Source organism: Papio anubis, chromosome 6 (assembly GCF_008728515.1).
Source record: "Papio anubis isolate 15944 chromosome 6, Panubis1.0, whole genome shotgun sequence".
NCBI lineage: Eukaryota > Metazoa > Chordata > Mammalia > Primates > Cercopithecidae > Papio > Papio anubis.
Window position 1 is genome coordinate 33,903,071 of NC_044981.1, and position 20,497 is coordinate 33,923,567.

General features: G+C 41.2%; 1 protein-coding gene across 4 annotated transcripts in view; it reads right to left on the minus strand.

The window, feature by feature from the left end:
- FKBP5 (FKBP prolyl isomerase 5) overlaps positions 1–20,497 on the minus strand; it is a 116,592-nt gene that overhangs the window by 12,165 nt on the left and 83,930 nt on the right. For 3 of the 4 annotated variants that reach the window (XM_003897498.5, XM_017957823.3, XM_021937176.2), the window contains 3 exons: positions 12,578–12,734; positions 6,177–6,267; positions 1,843–1,926 (listed from right to left, as the gene is read on the minus strand). In XM_003897498.5, the coding sequence (XP_003897547.2) occupies positions 1,843–1,926; positions 6,177–6,267; positions 12,578–12,734 (332 nt within the window). The remainder of the gene's footprint in view (positions 1–1,842; positions 1,927–6,176; positions 6,268–12,577; positions 12,735–20,497) is intronic. The other variant, XR_002521530.2, reaches the window with a different exon arrangement.

Sequence of the window (20,497 nt, forward strand, 5' to 3'; positions counted from 1 at the left end):
GAGACCATCCTGGCCAACACGGTGAAACCCCATCTCTACTAAAAATACAAAAAATTAGCCGGGCATGGTGGCAGGTGCCTGTAGTCCCAGCTACTCGGGAGGCTGAGGTGGGGGAATGGCGTGAACCTGGGAGGTGGAACTTGTAGCGAGCCGAGATCGCGCCACTGCACTCCAGTCTGGGCTACAGAGCGAGACTCCGTCTCAAAAAAAAAAATAATAAAAAAATCAAAACAAAACAAAAAAACCCCCTTGTTCTTGAGAGTTTAGAAACTCACAGAAATTCAGGCTGGAAGGAAACTTGAGGAACATCTAACTCCCCTATTTTTCACTTGAAAATATAACCTCTTTGGACCTTAAATGACTTTAAAATAAAGCCCATTTTCCCCAATTCCGAGCTTATTCTATCATACCCCAATGCTTTCTGGTGATCCATAAAAGAGTTTAGTACACATAGTAAATAATGATAAAATAAGTATAAATATATAAATATGTTATCTAAACCCATGATTTTAAATTTGTGTGAATACAACCTACAGTAAGAAATGTGCAATCCAGTACTTACTCATACACACGTAAAGTTTTATGCAACAAAACTGATCCTTATATTGCAATACACTTCCACAAAACTGATTTCACGAGCCAATATTGTCTTGGCTCAAATTCTGAAAACACATGGTGCCCTCTGGCTGTGTTAATTTTGGGTTGATTATATATTCTTACATAATTCTCTAGTTGTTTCATTTGGATTAACATTGCCACCCCTCCCTCCTGACAAGGTTGTAACTTAATAATAGCATGGCTTATAGCAGATGCCCCATAAAGACTTGTTAAAGTACACTTATGCCTCACTGCTTTATACTGCTGAAAAACACTGCATGTATTGCAGTGGTAGAAAACGAAAGAAACCTTGACAAAACTCCCATTCTCCCTCTAATTCTCATCACTAAGCCCTTTCTGCTTGACATGGAGAAGGCATATATTTGGGGTGGGGAAGCAATGGGTAGAACACTGATTACAACAGAATAAAGTGCAGTTTCTTTTCTTCTTACATCTAGAGGTTTAAGATCTAAGTGAGAAAATATCACACTCCAGATGCTCCAAGAAGGGTTTTTGAGAAGCAATCTACGATGAATATCATTCAGGAATATCTGGAGATTCCTCACAAAAGCAAGTGTGCACGAATCATCTTGGCTGTGAGAAGCAGTCAATACTCTCCTGTCAGTTCTTTTTGAAATCTGTATATGTTCTCTTTCCCTTTGTCATATGCTCTAGTGACTTCATCAAGACAGTATAAAGGAAGATGGGCTGGGTGCAGTGGCTCACGCCTGTAATCTCAGCACTTTGGGAAGCTGAGGCGGGAGGACTGCTTGAGGCTAGAAGTTTGAGACCAGCCTGGGAAAGAAAAGGAGGCCCTGTCTCTCATACAAAAAAAGGATGAAAAATGATGAGAAACTTACCCCTATGAATTCCATTCTTTGTTAATAATTATTCTATTCATTCTTTTTTCATTCCAAAAACACTTGTTGAGTGCCAAGTATGCACCAAGCAAGATGCTTTAGGAGTAAGTGATACTGTGGTGGGTGGGGATGCCAGACCTGGTCTGCCTGTGTGGAAGGTTACAATCTAGAGCAGAATGTGTAAAAGAGGAATGTGTACCTTTTTTTTCCCACATTATTCTTTTCTCACCATTTTTCATATTGAAAATGACAGATTTGTAAAAATTCCAGCTTATTCTTACCAAGCAGAGTGTTGATAAAATTCAGGGTAGGGAATATCAGCACAATTCACTGACACTTGAGTAAATTATTTGAGATGGAAAGGATTGTACAGGGACTCACACACCTTGAAGTATACGGTTCCCTTCTCTTTGACAATGGCAGCCTGCTCCAATTTTTCTTTGGTATCCATCTCCCAGGATTCTTTGGCCTGTGTGTAAATTTGTGACAATGGTTAGATGAACAGAGAGAAAAGCATCAGTTGAGCCCTATTAGAACAAAGAGCAGCTAATTCTAGAAGATACTCCAAACTGAAAACACTCTGGCTGTTGAAATTGTGTGTCAGTGCCAATTTACTGCTAGGCCAGTGCTTCTTTACACTGTTTTAAGAACTCACTTTCCATTATGACCAAGCTGCAGCTTGAACAATGTTGCTCAAGAGGGAGGAGCCGCAAAAACACAGCAAGGAACACACTCTGGTAAGCATTGCTACAAAGTGAATCTTTTTTTTTTTTTTTTTTTTTGAGACGGAGTCTCGCGCTGTGTCACCCAGGCTGGAGTGCAGTGGCGTGATCTCGGCTCACTGCAAGCTCCGCCTCCCAGGTTCAGGCCATTCTCCTGCCTCAGCCTCCGAGTAGCTGGGACTACAGGCGCCCGCCACCACGCCCGGCTAGTTTTTTTGTATTTTTAGTAGAGACGGGGTTTCACCATGTTAGCCAGGATGGTCTCGATCTCCTGACCTCGTGATCCGCCCGCCTCGGCCTCCCAAAGTGCTGGGATTACAGGCTTGAGCCACCGCGCCCGGCCAAAGTGAATCTTTAGAAATATAAGGTGAAGACACAAAGTTAAGGTCATGCCTTATATCCTCCCTCTTGCAAGCCTCTCCACTAGGCTGTTTCTCTCAAGCCTCAGTTTTTCAACTCTAAAATGGGAACATGACTGTAGTCAAGTTATAGTTTGTATATTCATACAGAATTTTCAAAATTCTGGGTCAGGTTGTCTTGTCACTCTAAAACAACCAGATATACTAATAATACTGCTAAATTGTATCAACTTGCAGATGTATACTGGGGGACTTCAAGCAAAATATAACTGGGAGTTAAAGCTCATACAAAAATATCACTTTAGAGCCATAAATAAATGATTTCATTATCATCTGCTAGCTTGTATTGTGTCTATTATTACTTCTACCATTACAGATACAAATCTAGAAATAACTGCACTTGCCATTTAAAAGCTGGATTTAGAAGGATCATAGAGTCAAGAGAACAATCTGGGATCCTTTAGGAAAAGTGACAGTGGGTGTGGTCAGTGCTATTTACTGCATATAAATTATGAAGTTTAAATGGGTAACTAAAATTCTCTCTATTCAAAAGATAAGGAGTGTGTGTTCCTGGTGTCACAGCCCCTGTTATCCTCTACTTTTATTATATTATTATTATTACTATTATTATTTTTTGAGATGGAGTTTCACTCCTGTTGCCCAGGCTGGACTGCAATGGTGTGATCTCAGGTCACCACAACCTCCGCCTCCCAGGTTCAAGTGATTCTCCCGCCTCAGCCTCCAGAGTAGCTGGGATTACAGGCATGTGCCACCACGCCCCACTAATTTTTTGTATTTTTAGTCGAGACGAGGTTTCTCCATGTTGGTCAGGCTGGTCTCAAACTCCCAACCTCAGGTGATCTGCCCACCTCAGCCTCCTAAAGTGCTGGGATTACAGGCGTGAGCCACCGTGCCAGCGACTATCCTCTACTTTTTAAAAGTGAATAATGAAAGGGTTACTCGTCTTGCTGGCAACTCATATAATTCTGCTTCCTAATAATGTAGCTCAATTATTCAAAAACCTAGTTATGGTTCAATTCCAGGTTTTAGCACCCAAAAAAACAAAAACAAAGAACACCTAGTTAATAAGTCTCTTTGTATTTCTTAGGTTGGCTTCAGTCTTTATGGAATATAAGTATACTCTTTTATTTTTTCTTTTTCTGAGACACGATCTTGCTCTCGTCCAGGCTGCAGTGCAGTGGCACGATCATGGCTCACTGTAGCCTCGACTTCCCAGGCTCAAGCAATCAATCCTCCTGCCTCAGCCTCCTGAGTAGTTGGGACCACAGGCGTGTGTCACCATGTCCAGCTAATTTTTTTTTTTTTTTTTTTTTGTAGAGACAGGGCCTTACTATGTTGCTCAGGCTGGTCTCAAACTCCTGGGCTCAAGCCATCCTCCTATCTTGGCCTCCTGAGTAGTTGGGACTACAGAAACGTGCTACCACACCCAGGAAAATTTTAAATTTTTTTGTAGTGAGGGGGTGTCACTATGTTGCCCAAGCTGGTTTTGAACTCCTGGGCTCAAGTATTCCTGCCTCGGCCTCCCAAAGTGCTGGGATTATAGGTGTAAGCCACCATGCCTGGAATATAAGTATATTCTTTTTTTTTTTTTTTTTCGGAGACAGAGTCTTGCTCTGTCTCCCAGGCTGGAGTACAGTGGCACGATCTCAGCTCACAGTAACCTCCACCTCCTGGGTTCAAGCGATTCGCCTGCCTCAGCGTCCCGAATAGTTGGGATTACAGGCACCTGCCACCACGTCCAGCTAATTTTTGTATTTTTAGCATAGATGGGGTTTCACCCATCTATGCAGCCTGTTGGCCAGGCTGGTCTCGAACTCCTGACCTCAGGTGATCCACCCACCTTGGCCTCCCAAAGTGCTGGGCTTCCAGGCGTGAGCCACAGCACCTGGCCAGGCCTAGTCTATTCTTAACAAGGCAAAGGATTAAATCACATTGCCCCGAACAACATCACATACCTTCATGTGATTTCAAATATACCAAGCAGCAGTGCATGAATATACTCTTGGAGTGATGACAGAGCACAGGCTTGCTGTGGTGTCACTGGGAGAGTGCTCCTAAATAAGCAATGTCCACTGGGCGATGAGAGGGAAGGGGCAAGAGGCTGCTTTATAAAAATGGAAATAGTAAAGCCAGAGGTCTAAATAACCACATGCTAAAGATTATCTTCTCTCTCTTTAACAATAAAAAAAACACAATATGCGATGACGACAGCATTGGGGCATCAGTGCTGAGCTAGCAGGTTTTCAGAAGAGGTTACATGACAATCAGTGGTCATAACCAGAGCATATGTCTGTCTAGGGGAACATGAAATGGAAGGGGTATGATTAGGAATGTCACTGTTGGGGGTGAACCCCAAAGCAGGCCTCCCCTCACTTTCTTAACCCAAAGGTACAGGCCCATAGGACCATGATTTCCTTTCTGAATCTAACAAAATATAAATGGTCACGTTTCCATTTATATTACTGTGCTTAAGGTGGCCAGGCACAGTGGCTCACACCTGTAATCCCAGCACTTTCGGAGGCCAAGGCAGGAGGATGGCTCGAGCCCAGGAGTTTGAAACCAGCCTGGGCAACACAGTGAGACCCCATGTCTACAAAAAATAAACAAAATTAGCTGGGCGTGGTGGCATGTGCCTGTAGTCCCAGCTACTTGGGAGGCTGAGGTCGGAGGATTGCTTGAGCCCAGGAAGTCGAGGCTGGAGTGGGCTATGATTGTGCGCTCACTGTATTCCAGCCTGGGTGACAGAGTGAGACCCTGTCTTGAAAAAAAAAAGGAAAAAAAAACAAAAAAAAATCCTTAATGTACAGAAAGTGGAGGTAGCACTGTGCAGGAATAAAAAAGGAACACAAATGCAGTCCTTGAGAAGCTCCACAAAGGGCAGGGCTTTGGAAATGCCAGGGGCATGTGGCCGAAGACGACAGCATACCTAGCTCAGGTATATGCTGTGTGTGTCCAGTTCAGCTGCTGCTGGGAGCCTCCAGAGTGAAACTGAGATGAAAATATGTTCAAGGAGTCATACTGTTTCTGGAATCCAAGGCAACTGACAAATTCTCTCTCATCTCTACTTGGAGAAGTATGAAAAAAAAAAAAAGACTTTGGGTTAGCCGGTTTCTATCTCGTATCCCTGGTCACACAGCCTAGAGGCCTTTGAGGACTTGCAGTTGGGATAACAACTTGGAGTCACAGTGCAGGCCTCTTCTTGACTCCTGTGAAGGGTACAATCCGTTCAGCTCTGAAAAGCTGCACCCCACTCCCCCAAGGAGCCACTTGGCAGAACGTGAACCTTTCTGTCCTCAACCCAGGAAAAAAAAAGTACAAAAAGAACAAGTCTAGGAACAAATAAGGGAACAAGTCTTGGATTCTACCCAAAAAAGTTTAAAAAAAAAAAAAAAGCTGACACATAGGAACAAAATAAGAACACGGAGCTCCTTCGTTGTATATCAGCTGTGCTATGTCAGTTGTCCTATTCTTCAGCAGTAGTGTTGGAGGCAAGAGACAAACTTGATAATGAATAAACACCATCTATCTATACCACCTACTAAAATAAGATACTGATTTATAGGAAGTGGATGGAGAAGAAATCTACCATGATTTTAAGGAAGTTGGTATTTTCTCACCTTTTCGAAGCTCTTAAGTGTAACTTCATATATAAGCTCAGCATTAGGTTCAATGCCAAATTTAGGCTTCCCTGCCTCTCCAAAACCATATCTGAAATGGAGAGTAAAAAATAAAACTTTAAAAGAATTGGTGTATTTCCAGGCACTTCCTTCAGTATTTTGAGGCATCAACAGAGCTACCATTTGCAAGCTACATATGTCAGAGACCCTGAAGACAAACCAGATGTTGACCAGAAGATACAGTGTGAAGTATCTTCACTGCTATAGTTTTCTTAGAAACCAGGCTAGTTTAGTTTTCTTTTTTCCTTCACATTCACATGTAATGCAACACCTGTACTCCTTGGGGCAGCTTGATTCATGGGATTTTAAATGTCACTGCCTTTTTCTCTACTTGATTTTATATCTAGTGTTTTTTTTTTTTTTAATAAAATGGCCATGATTTAGCTGCCAGGAATTTTCCCCTAAGTTTTATCAGCAGAAAGGACAGAGAGGACACAGTCACTGTAATTGTTAGAGTGGTACTCGCTGGAAGGATGTTTTAATAAGCTTTTAACTTTAAAGTGCTGTCACCTTCTAGTAGTATCACTTCCAGTCACGTAAGTGAAGGGGAAAGGCTCACACATCAGGAGAGAAAAGTTTTCACACTATTTAAGTTTTGTAAAAGCACATGAAGAAACACAAATAACATAATGATATACTCAAAAATAGCTGTCCTAGCAAGTTCTGACACCTCCTCTAGAGACATATTCTTATGGCTTGTAGCTATTAGAGTGTAGGATTCTATACCTTTTAGCCAAAACTTACTGAAAAAAATAACTGAGGACATACAAATTTGCTTTTTTGGGATCATGTAAGATCTCCAGCAAATTAAATGTATTCCGGAAGCAGATATTTACTAGAATGGGAGCTGCAGCAGAGCTCTGTCTGGTTCGACTGTTTCCCAGTGTTTAGAACAAGGCCTAGCATATTAGTCAAGTGTTCACCGGAATATATTCTGTTCCCATTTGTTGCAAGTCAAGCTGTTCTTTAATATATGAAACGGTATTACAAAAACTTAGTAAACTCAAGCTTTCAGGGTACAGGTTGAAAGATGTCAAAACCGAGTTATCTAATACCTCCAGTTTTCTCTGGGGCAAAGGGACTAGAGTGGGAACACTCAAATTTTGTTGCTTGCACCACTTTATTTACCCTTTGCCTGAATTTTCCAGGAATAAAAATGCTTACTCACTCACCTCCACTGCTACACAGAAAATGGAAGCTGGAGCCAGAAAGAGGAATAGAGATACGAGAGCTGCTGGGAATGAGGAGCTGGGCAAAGGGTATCTTCCGCAAAGACATAAAAAAGGACATAATTACCAATGACCAATTTTAAGAAGTGATGTCTAATTTTCTACTTTGAGATCTTAGATGTATATATCTACTATCTTGTTTCTGCCATCTGATAAATTAAAAAAAAAAAATCCTTAACTACCCAGGTAGGTAGGTGAGTCCTTGCTAAGCACATGTTTACTGACAGCATGTTATATTTGGAGTCTTGTGCTAAGCAGTTGCAAATATAACAAATGATCTGGCATTTGCCTTAGACCAGTGGATCTCAACCAGGGTGATTTTAACTCCTATTCCCTCCAGGAAACCTTTGGCAATGTCCAGAAATACTATGGGTTGTCACAACTATGGGGGTGCTACTGGTGCTGGATATTCTACAATGCACAAGACAGCCCCCTATGACCACGAATTAGCAAGCCCAAAGTGTCAACAGTGCTGAGGATGAGAAAATCTGCCTTAGAGGAAGGTGGGTGGGGAGTGTGGGGTTGAATGAAGAGAGGCACCAAGTGTCCTATTATTGATGGGATGAAAGAAGACTAAAGAAAAATATTATTTCTACACTCTCTCCCAGGTTAAAATGAAGCGATTCAGTCAAGATACATGTGGCGCACATAATCTTGCAGAGGTGAAAGCCCACGGCAAGATATTCTGGCAGCACCTATCCTGACTTCCATATTACACAGAAAGTTGTCAGCCTGGGTAAAGGAGGAACCAGGGCACTCAACTCATCTGACTGAAAAACAAAACACCACAAGAGGAATCCCAGGACCCAACCAAAAATTAATCTAGACTACAGTAACAAAAGGAATTCAGTGTTAATGCCCTTGAATTAAGTTTCCTCCAGAGATCAGAGATACAAATAATGACTTTTAATGACCATTAAGCCTTAATGTGCATATAAGAAGCACTTGGACTACAAGCTCTTATCAATCGCTCCATTTTTACAGATAAAGAAACAGAAGCTCAGAGATAAGTGCTTCCTGAGAAGTCACACAAAGAGGCAGTGGTAGAGCCAGGGTTTAAATTCAGACCCTGTGTGTCCCCAGAAAATCAGGTTTTTTTTGACTCATACTGCCTCATAACTAGACACTATGGCTCTTGGTAGCCGTTGTTTTTTTGAGACAAGGGTTTCACTCTGTCACCCCAGGCATCGTGCAGTGGTATGATCTCAGCTCACTGCAACCTCCGCCTCCTGGGTTCAAGTGATTCTCCTGCCTCAGCCTCCTGAGGAGCTGGGATTACAAGCATGTGCCCCCACGCCCAGCTAGTTTTTGTGTTTTTAGTAGAGACGGAGTTTCACCATGTTGGCCAGGCTGGTCTTGAACTCCTGACCTCAATTGATCCTCCTGCCTCGGCCTCCTAAAGTGCTGGGATTACAGGTGTGAGCCACCTCGCCCGACCAATAGCCTATGTTTTTGTTTGGAGTTCATGCATGACAGAAACATAAGGAAAGGAAGGAAAAAAAGTTAAAGCTATATACACTTTACCTAAAACAAAAAAGATTTATTAGTCTCAGTATTTAAAACAATACAAAGGGAAGATATTGTCCCAGTGAGGAGAAAGAAAAATGGATTGTCTGGAAATGTTTTATGAATTTCTTACTATGAAGACCTATTCTAGGCCGGGCGTGGTGGCTCACACCTGTAATCTCAAGCACTTTGGGAGGCTGAGGCTGGAGGACTGCTTGAGCCCAGGAGTTTGAGATCAGCCTGGACAACTTAGTAAGACCCTGCTTCTACAAAATGAAAAAAATTAGCCAGGCAGGGTGGAGCATGCCTATAGCCTCAGCTACCTGGGAGCTTGAGGTGGGAGGATCCCTTGAGCCCAGGAGTTCGAGGCTACCGATTATGCCACTGTACTCCAGCCTAGGCGACAGAGTGAGACCCTGTCTCGGGGGGTAGGGGAGGGAAAGAAAGAAAACATTCTTTCCAAGAGTCTATCAGAGTATCAGAGTCAAAGAGAAGGTCTGTCTTGGAAATTTTCTGGAGAATGAAATACAGATAACACTAAGAGCTATTTGCAGATTTTTTCTGCAACAGCCATACTTATAGCAACATTTAGCTACAATGTTTTATGAAAGTGGGAACCTGAATAAAAGAAGTAAATTCACTGCATGCACTGAAAACATGCTTAGCATGTAGGGGTTTTCTACACACACACACACGGTATGCATATAAGTACATATCTATACACACACATATATAGCATGTAGGGGTTTTCTACATATATATGCAGTACTACATAATGCATATGCAGCAGTCTCGTATTACAGAGAATGCACTTCACATAATTCTTCAACATACCAACCAACACCTTGAAAAAAATAATGTTCCTTTCTAAATATGCTAAACTATTTCCATAAAACATATGAAAAATTTTTATACCTAGAAATTTATGAAAACCTATTGACAACTTTTATGCCTGAAAAGATCTGAAAAATCGATCTCATGTTAAACAGAATTTCCTTTTTCTTGTGGTCCGAGGGTAAAATGGAAGAGAAGGCAAGCTGTCACAATACCAACAAAAGCTCACACACCGCGGGCTCACTTGTGCCCTACATGTGCAGGATTTCATTTAGCTCTCCATAACTTTATGAGGTGGATACTGTCATCCCTATTTACAGAGGGGAAACTGAGGCTTAGGAGGGTTAAGTGCCTTGGCCAAGTGCACAGAGCAGGGTCTAGCCACTAATGAGACAACAAACAGTTTAAATCTGAAAAGAACTGTTTGCGTTAAAAAATATAAAGACAATTTCTATTTTTCTTTTTTTTTTTTGAGATGGAGTCTCGCTCTGTCGCCCAGGCTGGAGTGCAGTGGCGCGATCTCGGCTCACTGCAAGCTCCACCTCCCGGGTTCACGCCATTCTCCCGCGCCTCAGCCTCCGAGGAGCTGGGACCACAGGCGCCTGCCACCACGCCCGGCTAGTTTTTTGTATTTTTAGTAGAGACGGGGTTTCACCATGTTAGCCAGGATGGTCTTGATCTCCTGACCTCGTGATCCACCTGCCTCGGCCTCCCAAAGTGCTGGGATTACAGGCTTGAGCGACCGCGCCCGGCCAACAATTTCTATTTTTCTTTGCCATTAAACTTGAGACATCTGTCCCCACAACTGCCTTGTCAGCCACGCTAAAATGTAATGTATATAAACTGGTTCATATAACATTACATTATCATAATACATATAGAATTTATCCTAAGGAAGCTTAAATTTTGAAAACATACATTACACATAAATCCACCTCTCTGAGTTTAAAACTACTGTAATTTTGAAATGCTGATTAAAAATAATCAGATATGGCCTGGCGCAGTGGCTGTAATCAATCCCAGCACTTTGGGAGGGTGAGGCAGGCGGATCACTTGAGTCCAGGAGCTGGAGACCAGCCTGGGCAACATGGCAAAACCCTGTCTCCACAAAAAATACAAAAAGTAGCTGGGTGTGGTGGTGCACACCTGTAGTCCCAGCTACTCCAGAGACTGAAGTGGAAGGATCATCTGAGCCCTGGAGGCTGAGGTTGCAGTGAGCCGTGACTGTGCCACTGCACTCCAGCCTGGGCGACAGAGTGAGATCCTGTTACAAAAAAAAAAGGTAATTAGAGATTATTTAGATATGGAAGAGATAGCTTTTTCTATGCTCTATCTGAATTTTAAGAAGTATCTCACAGAAACAGAATTAGTTTTACCTATATAGAGTAAATATTAATATAAATAAGACACATTGAAGTGGTGGCTATAGTTAGTGGAAAGAGGAACCAGGTAGAGAAAAAGAAGGCATTATACAAAGGGTGCCTCAGTGAGGGCTATAAAGAGTTCAAGGTACAGCATTTTGGAAGGATTTTCAAGTGGTAGTTGCATGGCTAAAACATCACCTCAAAAATATGATCATGGGCTGGGCATAGTGGCTCACACCTGTAATCCCAGCACTTTGGGAGGCCGAAGTGGGAAGATCACTTGAAGTCAGGTGTTCGAGACCAGCCTGGCCAACATAGTGAAACCCCGTCTCTACTTAAAATACAAAAATTAGACGGGCATGGTGGTGGATGCCTGTAATCTTCAGCCTCAGCTACTCGGGAAGCTGAGGCAGGAGAATTACTTGAATCCGGAGGTAGAGGTTGCAGTGAACCAAGATCATGCCACTGCACTCTAGCCTGGGTGGCAGAGCAAGACTCCATCTCAAAAAATATATATATATGATTATGGATCAAGTGCTGGGGCAAAGGTAAACTGCCGTTGGATTACTACAGAGTCTACAAAATGACACCACCAAAGGCATAACATCACCTACTGGCAAGTGCAGGTCATCAAGATTCTCAGTAACTCAGAATCCCACTGTCTGAAATCCATGGAGCCAGGGGCAGGATACACTAGATAAGCAGATGCACTCTCATGCAGACAAAATCAAAACACCCTGGGTTCTCTCAGGGGTCTGTTTCTCAAGACAGAAGGGTTGGATTCATGGTATAATTTTAGATCTAAAAATAATACTAAACATGTTTTCATAAGAGAGACTGTCAGTGTCTGATGGCTCTAAGCTTGGAAGTGCTAATGGATATCCTTATGATGGGAAAAATTTAGGCAAAAAATGAGTCATCTCCGTTGCCTTTAGATCCAGGAAGAATGTGCTTTTTTTTTTTTTTTCCAGGGACTCTGTATAAGACCAAGTGACACAAGTTCAAGTGGTAGTAAATCATCCAAATGCTTCTTTGATCCCAACCCCCATGTTTTCCTGCCTCCTGCCTAGTTTAGAGAAAAGGGAAGAGGGGGTGAGAGAACCACATATGAGAAGAGTCCATAACTGCCTGTCTTGGCAATAATGCAGGCAAGACAAATCATCACAAAAGCAAAAAGTGCCTGTAAGTCCTATTCTGAACATATATCAATCAAGTAAACATGCTCACAAACCTCTATGATATTGTAAGGTCCATTAATTTATGTGATGACTAACTGCAGCCTGATTTAATTGTTTCCGCTGTTGGATTAACTTCACTGAAAATGCCAAAACACTGAACGAAAAAGCAAGCATATTCCTGTCCTTTAGGTGACCTCCTAAACTGTGTTCCAAACTGGTATGCTGCTTACCTTGGTCCAAGATATAAAATACACTGTTCTTCCCGCTGCATTTTCTCCAGAGCTTTGTCAATTCCAATTGGAATGTCGTGGTCTTCTCCTTCACCCACAGTGAATGCCACATCTCTGCAGTCAAACATCCTTTCACCACAGCGGCCTTCCAGGTGGACTGAGGGCAAGGAGACAGGAGTCAACAGAGCTGCTTCTTAGGACTGGCTAATTCAGTGATGTGATAAATGAGTGCTGACAATGTAGCAAATACCATTTCCCCTTTCTCATTTCATCAAGAGACACACACGGTATGTCTTGGTGAAGCTTAGTCTACCCAGTCTGAAAGTTTAGGAGCAACCATATTTCTGTTTTGGGTTAAACTTGTAATTACTGATATTTGTATCAATAAGACAGCTTAGTAGGTAACAAACCAGAAACATAGGTTTATTCTAAGCCTACTATGTGACAGAAGTTTCCTCACCTATAATACAACGTCAAGACATGCTGGATTATTTAATAAATAGTTATCAAATGCCACAAATTTAATATCAAATATATAATGGCTTAAACACCTGTAACTGCATCTTGGCTTCAGATGTCAAAAAACCAAACTAAATGGCTATTTCTCCAATGATATACAAAGGTTAAATGAATACAGATGCTCCTTCTTCTTTAAGAGTCCTATTCTCATTCACAAATATATCTGAATAACAATGGTAAATCCAAAGACAACAACATCAATAACTATCTTAGCTATATCCCTTACTGGAAATAATAAAGTGTGAAAGAATCAAGAGTCTACTATAACTTCACAAATCAAATTACTTAATAACCTCCCCTGAAATGTTAGGAGGTCAATTTTGGGAGGCCTAATTCCTTGTTCCACCCCAATTTACCAAGCTCATTACCAGGGTAATTTCATATTAAAATAAGAGGCTTTTTATCTTAAGACAAAATAGGAAAAATGCATACAGATATCTATTTTTTCTTGATCAGTTAAACTGTTTTTTGAGACAGAGTCTTGCTCTGTCTCACCCAGGCTGGAGTGCAGTGGCACAGTATCAGCTCACTGCAGCCTCCACCTCCTGGGTTCAAGCAATTCTCCTGTCTCAGCCTCTGAAGTAGCTGGGATTACAGGTGTGTGCCACCACACCCGGTTAATTTCGTATTTTTAGGGTTTCACCACGTTGCCCAGGCTGGTCTCGAACTCCTGACCCTCAGGTGATCCACCTGCCTCAGCCTCCCAAAGTGCTGGGATTTCAGGCGTGAGCCACCATGTCTGGCCTAGACTCTTCATTTCTAGGAAAAACAATACTCTGAAACTTTACAACTACTTTTAATATTAAGGGTATTTATTCTTTCTATTTAAGTTTTTGATGTAATAAGAAAAATGGATGGCTGGTAATATAGCATAACAGTCATCAAGCAATATGGTAATTTGGATTTCATAAGAAAATCCTGACTGGGCGCAGTGCCTCACACCTGTAATCCCAGCACTTTGGGAGGCCGAGGCAGGCGAATCACCTGAGGTCAGGAGTTTGAGATTAGCCAGGCCAACATGGCAAAACCCCATCTTTACTAAAAATACAAAAAATAGCCAGGTGTGGTGGCACGTGCCTGTAATCCCAGCTACTGGGGAGGCTAAGGCACGAGAATCACTTGAGCCTGGGAGGCGGAAGTTGCAGTGAGCCGAGATCATGCTACTGCACTCTAGCCTCCAGCCTGGGCAACACAGGGAGACTCTGAAAAAAAAAAAAAAAAAAAGAAAGAAAGAGAAAATCCTTTATTTCTACTTCTGTAATATAACAGCCTATACTCAAAATTAGAGATTTCCTAAAATGCTTCTAACACTGGCTGATCTACTTTAGATCAACGACTTGTAGAGAGACTAAAAATCACTCGTTCTATTATACTCATTTCATGCCCAATAAGACAACTATTACCTTCCAAATAAAAATTCAAATCTAACTCATTCTACTTTTGAACTACATGATCTCAATGAAGCTCTAAAATTCTATGATTCTATGACCTGGTAATATCACTCTCAATATCAATATAGCCCAGAAACCAGCTTCAAATCGAATTCCTGCAGTTAATCATTTAATTGAATTACCTCTAGCCCAGGCCTGAGAAATGAGAAAAACTGAACAGGAATGGTGTAGACACTAGGTGCCAGAATGTCCACAGGACATTTATGCTCTGAAGCTTTCTAACCTTTTCTTCTTTCTTTTGATTTGCTAAATCTTCTCTGTATTGTTCCAAATATGTGCTGCCGAAGTGAGTACTCACTATCCTTTTTTAACCCACCAGTATTAATACCATCTTGACGTGTTCCCCTTGCAGACACAGAATGGGGTCTAGGAAACTTGGGTCAAACTGGAAAGGGCCTAACTCTTGAGTCAGCTCCTCCAAACAAGGGCTAGAGCTGAAGTGTCTGGGTAGAGCTAGCATACGGCATTTTAGTTTATGTCCCACAGTCATAAATGCTGATAATTCCTTCTGTTATACTTACTTTTAGAATGCTCTAGATAAAATTAACTTGTGGCAAATTGAAAGTTCATTCTGGATTGGAAAACATTTAAAAAATAAATTCAACTTTAAAATTTTCAAATACAGTCATGCTTCACTTAAGGATGGGGATACATTCTGAGAGATGTGTCATCAGGTATTCTCATCATTGTGGGAACATCTTAGAATGTTCTTACACAAATCAAGATGGAGCAGCCTACTATAACCTAGGCTAAGTGGTATAGCGTATTGCTCCTAGGCTACAAATCGGTATAGCATATTACTGTACTGAATATGGTACGTAACTGTAACACGATGGTAAGTACTTGCGTATCTAAACATTGAGAAAGTAGAGTAAAAATAAGGAATTATAATTTCGTAGGACCACTGTCCGATGTGCAATCTGCTGTTAAACAAAATGTTACGCAGCATATGACTGTACATGCATACTAGAGAGGTTCTACAGGGAGTCTGAGGTTTAAGATATTTTTATTGAATTTGCTGAGGGTGGTGACGCACACCTGTAAGTCCCACCTACTCAGGAGGCTGAGGTGGGAGGACTGCTTGAACCTAGGAGTTCGAGGCTGCATTGAGTTATTATTGCGGCACTGCAATCCAGCCTGGGTGACAGAGTGAGACCCTGTCTCCATTAAAAAAAAAAAAAGATATTTTTACTGGAGTAAAAATGGATGTTTCTAAAGAGGTTACGAGTTCTAAATATTTAAAACTCTGCCCAAGAAATTTAGACTAATAACATTTTTCATTAAAAAAAAAAAAAAAGATTTGCTGAGCAAAGTAAATTTCAGCTCATGTATTGTGGAATGTCTCAAGCATAGAGATTTATTGTCCTAGTAGCTCACAACTTAGTTGACAGATTTTTTTTTGTCTGAAGTTTATTGTTGGAAGTATCATCTTCCTCCCTTAAGGAGAGTACATTTAATGGGGGAGGAAATTATCAGTACATTTGTTGTGGCTTTTGGTTGATCGAGTTTGAATGTTTTCAAAACAGGAAATCCAGAGACTCTGCAAGGATTCCTGCCTGTGCGTTAGTTTCCTAGGCTGTTTTTCAGCTTGATGTATGTACTTGATATTAAAATTATATAAGCAATCTCAGAAGTTCTCTTTAGATGTGATAACCCATCATTAGTGAGGGAAAAAGACTGGCTACTAATAAACATGTTGGGAAAGATAAATGAAGTAACTGTGCCAAAAAAAAAGTCAAACTGTAACAAAGGCATAATTAAGAAAGCGAAACATTCATTGTAGCTCGTCTTTCTCAGAGAGACAATAAATGACAGAACTAGTGTCTGATGCTGTAATAGGACAGTAAACATTTGTGGTAGCTCTTATAAATATTTTCTACTTTACATGTGGACTAATCTTTTTTTTTTCTTCCTGGTAAATCTAACCCTTCAAAATTGGACCCTGTAGTACTATAAAATCTTAAACGGATACACATCCAGATACATACACCCCAGTTTATATAAAAAAACCAAAACCATCACTTTGTAATACTGATAATATTCGGAATGTCAGAGTAAAAGGAGGTATCACAGCCTCATGGTGAATACAGCCCACTGATTCTCTACATCTACAAGTAGCAAAGGGCATTGCTGGGTTAACTGGTTTCTAAACTTGGAACACTGATGTGACAAGTTCTACAAGACTGCTGACAAGAACTCACATACTACTTGGAGCCACGAAAGACTGCTGATTGCCACAGTCAGGGGCCCCACTTGCGGTAACAGATGCAGATGTGACTAGTTCCTATAGCTCCACTTATTCTTTTTAATGTTATCTTTAAAACTGCTACCAAAAAAGCCAAAACAAAACAAAAACCATGGCAGCTCTGGCTGTGGAAGACCTGTGGTTGCTTTTTGACCTGGCATCTTTTAGTGCAAATACTAACTTAATAAATATTTAATAATAACCATCATGACTCACTGGGAGTGCAGCCTCTAGGGCTCAGGAGGTCTGTTGCTAATCCCAACCAGCATGATTTACGGGAAGTAAATCATCTATGACGTGCCCAAAGAGAATAAAAGTACATACAGGATGCTTCTACTTAGGGCTTTTTTGGTAGAGAAAGAAATAAACAAGTTAAAAAGAGACAACATTTTTTTCCTGACTTAAAGACTATGTAACTTAAAGGGGGAGGGAGGTCCTCCAAATCCCCACAAACTCAAACCAAACCAAATTACCCAAGCTTAGCTGCGCAATCGGAGTGTAACCACATCAAGCGAGCTGCAAAACATCACTTAAACTGGAGCTCTGACTTATTGTTCTCTTACTGCCCTAGAGCAATTTTGTTTTGAAGAGCACAGAACACCCTGTTCTGAATGTGGCTGGCACATGAACTCGATGTGCTGACAGCAATTTGTACTCCGATTAAAATAGGGGGGAAAAAAGGAAAGAGAGTGCACAGCAGTAACAAAAATGAAATGCAAGAACCCCTAAACCATGCAATTTGTATTTTAGGAAGCAAAACTGAGAAAGAGGCTCCATAACTTAAAAAACAAAAAAAACCCAAAAAGCTGTAAATGCTCCAGCCTAAAGACATTAGCTCTGGTAAGTGTCTATTTTTCCTTTTCTAATTATAGCAGTTGGTGTCTGATAGCTTTGCACTCATTCTCAAAACAATTACTGGGTCATGGGGATCTGAATGGGAATGTTGTAATGGCATTACTACTAGACAAGACTGGTTATGTGGCCAGAGAAAACCAGGTTGTGACAGGTTACTCCCACTGAGCAAAGGTTTTCTCTGTTGGTTAATTCATGCCAAGTGAGCTTCTCTCTGCCTGTGTCTCCTGCCTAATAGAGCATGGTATCCAAGAGAGTAGGATCTTAATAACCCCCTGAAAAAGCAAGCAGAGATGGCTTTCTAAAAGCAGGAGAATAAGAGAAACACTTCCATCATGCATGGTGGTCAGATTTCCCCTAAACTGTCCCCCCCCTTCCTCCTCTGCACTGTTTTGTATTATTTAGGATGAACACACACCACTGTAAGATTGCTTCTGGAACTGACGGACAGATGCTAGATGCTAACAGGCATGAAACCTGGCTCCTGGAACTGAGTAACATTTATGCAAATGATTTCTTTTCCTTAGTCTAAACAAGAAGTACACATCTAGCAACAAATTCTCCATGAACACCAGCCCTTACCAGTCTTCCCTTCACACCACTATAGCACTTGCGTTAGACCTGGATTCCAGTCCCATTCTGGCACTTTGATTATGACTTTGGGCAAGGTAATTAAAGTGATGTGAAGCTCAGTTTCTTCACTGATAGAATGTGCATAATATACTAGCTAAATGATAATTGTGGAGAGGATTAAATTAGATACTGAATTAGAGCTTTTAATCTAGCACCTGATATTCATTCATTCATTCATTCATATGTTAGGGTGTCTATCATGTGAAAATGCTATTGTAAAGTGTGGATATACAGAGATGAACTACATGAGTGTTAGCTGTAATTATTTTCCTCCACCTAGTGGTAAATTATACCAGATTAAACATGTTTGAGAGCTCTGTGTAAGAAAACATTTAATGGCTCAACACAGAAAGCTGTCAAAGTATGAATAAAATTCTTAGTAGGCAAAGGCAGTATCTTGTACTTCTTTTGTGCCTCACAATACCCAGCACAGAGTTCAGGGCCAGCAAGTAAATATTTATTTAGTGACTAATCTTAAAATAGGGCATTAAGGACAGGGTGGTAATTTTCACTAATTTATATAAATTTTCCTTTTTGACTCTATTAGTATTCCTATTTTAATAAATTCTAGGAAGCTATACAAATTCTATATTGACATGGAACCTTTGTTTTTTAATACTATTCTAAAATAAATGACCAACTGGCTGGATTTTTTTTTTTTTTTTGTAACAGCAGCAGCAGCAGCAGCAGCAGCAACAGAAGACTTTTTTTTCTTTTTTTGAGACAGAGTCTCGTTCTGTCGCCCAGACTGGAGTGTAGTGGTGTGATCTTGCCTCACTACAACCTCCACTTACTGCAACCTCTGCCTCCTGAGTTCAAGGAATTCTCGTGACTCAGACTCCCGAGTAGCTAGGACCATCATGCCCAGCTAATTTTTGTGTTTTTAGTAGAGACAGGGGTTCGCCATGTTGGCCAGGCTGGTCTTGAACTCCTGACCTCAAGTGATCCTCCTGCCTCGGCCTCCCAAAGTGCTGGGATTACAGGTGTGAGCCACTGTGCCCAGCCTCTTTATTTTTTTGTTTTGAGTTGGGGGTCTCACTCTGTTGCCCAGCCTGGAGTGCAGTGTTGTGATCATGGCTCATTGCAGCCTCACACTCGTGGACTCAAGCTATTCTCTTTCCTCAGCCTCCCTAGTAGCTGGGACTATAGGCACACACCACCACGCCTGGCTATTTTGTTGTTGTTGTTGTTAAGAATGGGGTCTCACCATGTTGCCAGGCTGGTCTCATACTCCTGGCCTCAAGCAATCCTCCCACCTTGGCTTCCCGAAGTGTTGGGATTACAAGCGTGAGCAACCATGGCTGGCCAGAAAGACTTATTTTCTACTATGATTTTATTCTACCTGAAGACTTGAAGATATCTTTTTGGAAGAAAGAAATTATATAAATCCAAAATATTTGAAAGAATAAACACTGGCCACTTTAGACCAAGTACCGTTATGACATTATTTTGTGAAAACATATAATAAAGTGGTTCCAAGAATTTGCTCTCTGTTCCTGGACTTACATCCCAGGACATTCATAAATACTTCAAAAGCATATGAAAAACAAAAATGTAAAGTCTCACAGCTCCATCAGATCTCAATATGGGCAGATGTAATCTTTCCTCTATTTTCAATTTTTGGTACATTTTTGGTGTTTCATTTATAAAGAACACGTAGCTAGACATTATTGTTGTTCTCACTTTATAAGACCTTTTGCCTTTAATAAGTGACTTTACCCCATTCATATTTTTTGTAATCACTGACATGAGTGGTTTTATTCTTGTCTTAGGTTTTTTACACGATGTTTTCTTTTTCTTTTTCTTTTTTTTTTTGAGACAGAGTCTCGCTCTGTCACCCAGCCTGGAGAGCAGTGGCGCGATCTCGGCTCACTACAACCTCTCCCTCCCGGGTTCACGTCATTCTCCTGCCTCAGCCTCCCGAGTAGCTGGGACTACAGGCGCCTGCCACCACGCCCAGCTAATTTTTTGTATTTTTAGTAGAGACAGGGTTTCACCATGTTAGCCAGGATGGTCTCGGTCTCCTGACCTCATGATCTGCCTGCCTTGGCCTCCCAAAGTGCTGGGATTATAGGCGTGAGCCACCACGCCCGGCCAGTGTTTTCTTATTTTTTAAAACAACTTTTGCTCAATTGATGAAGTTTTCCTTGTTCCTCTATTTCCCCACTCCACATGGGGTGGTTTGGAAATTCTACATGCTATTCTTACTAGTACTTTCCA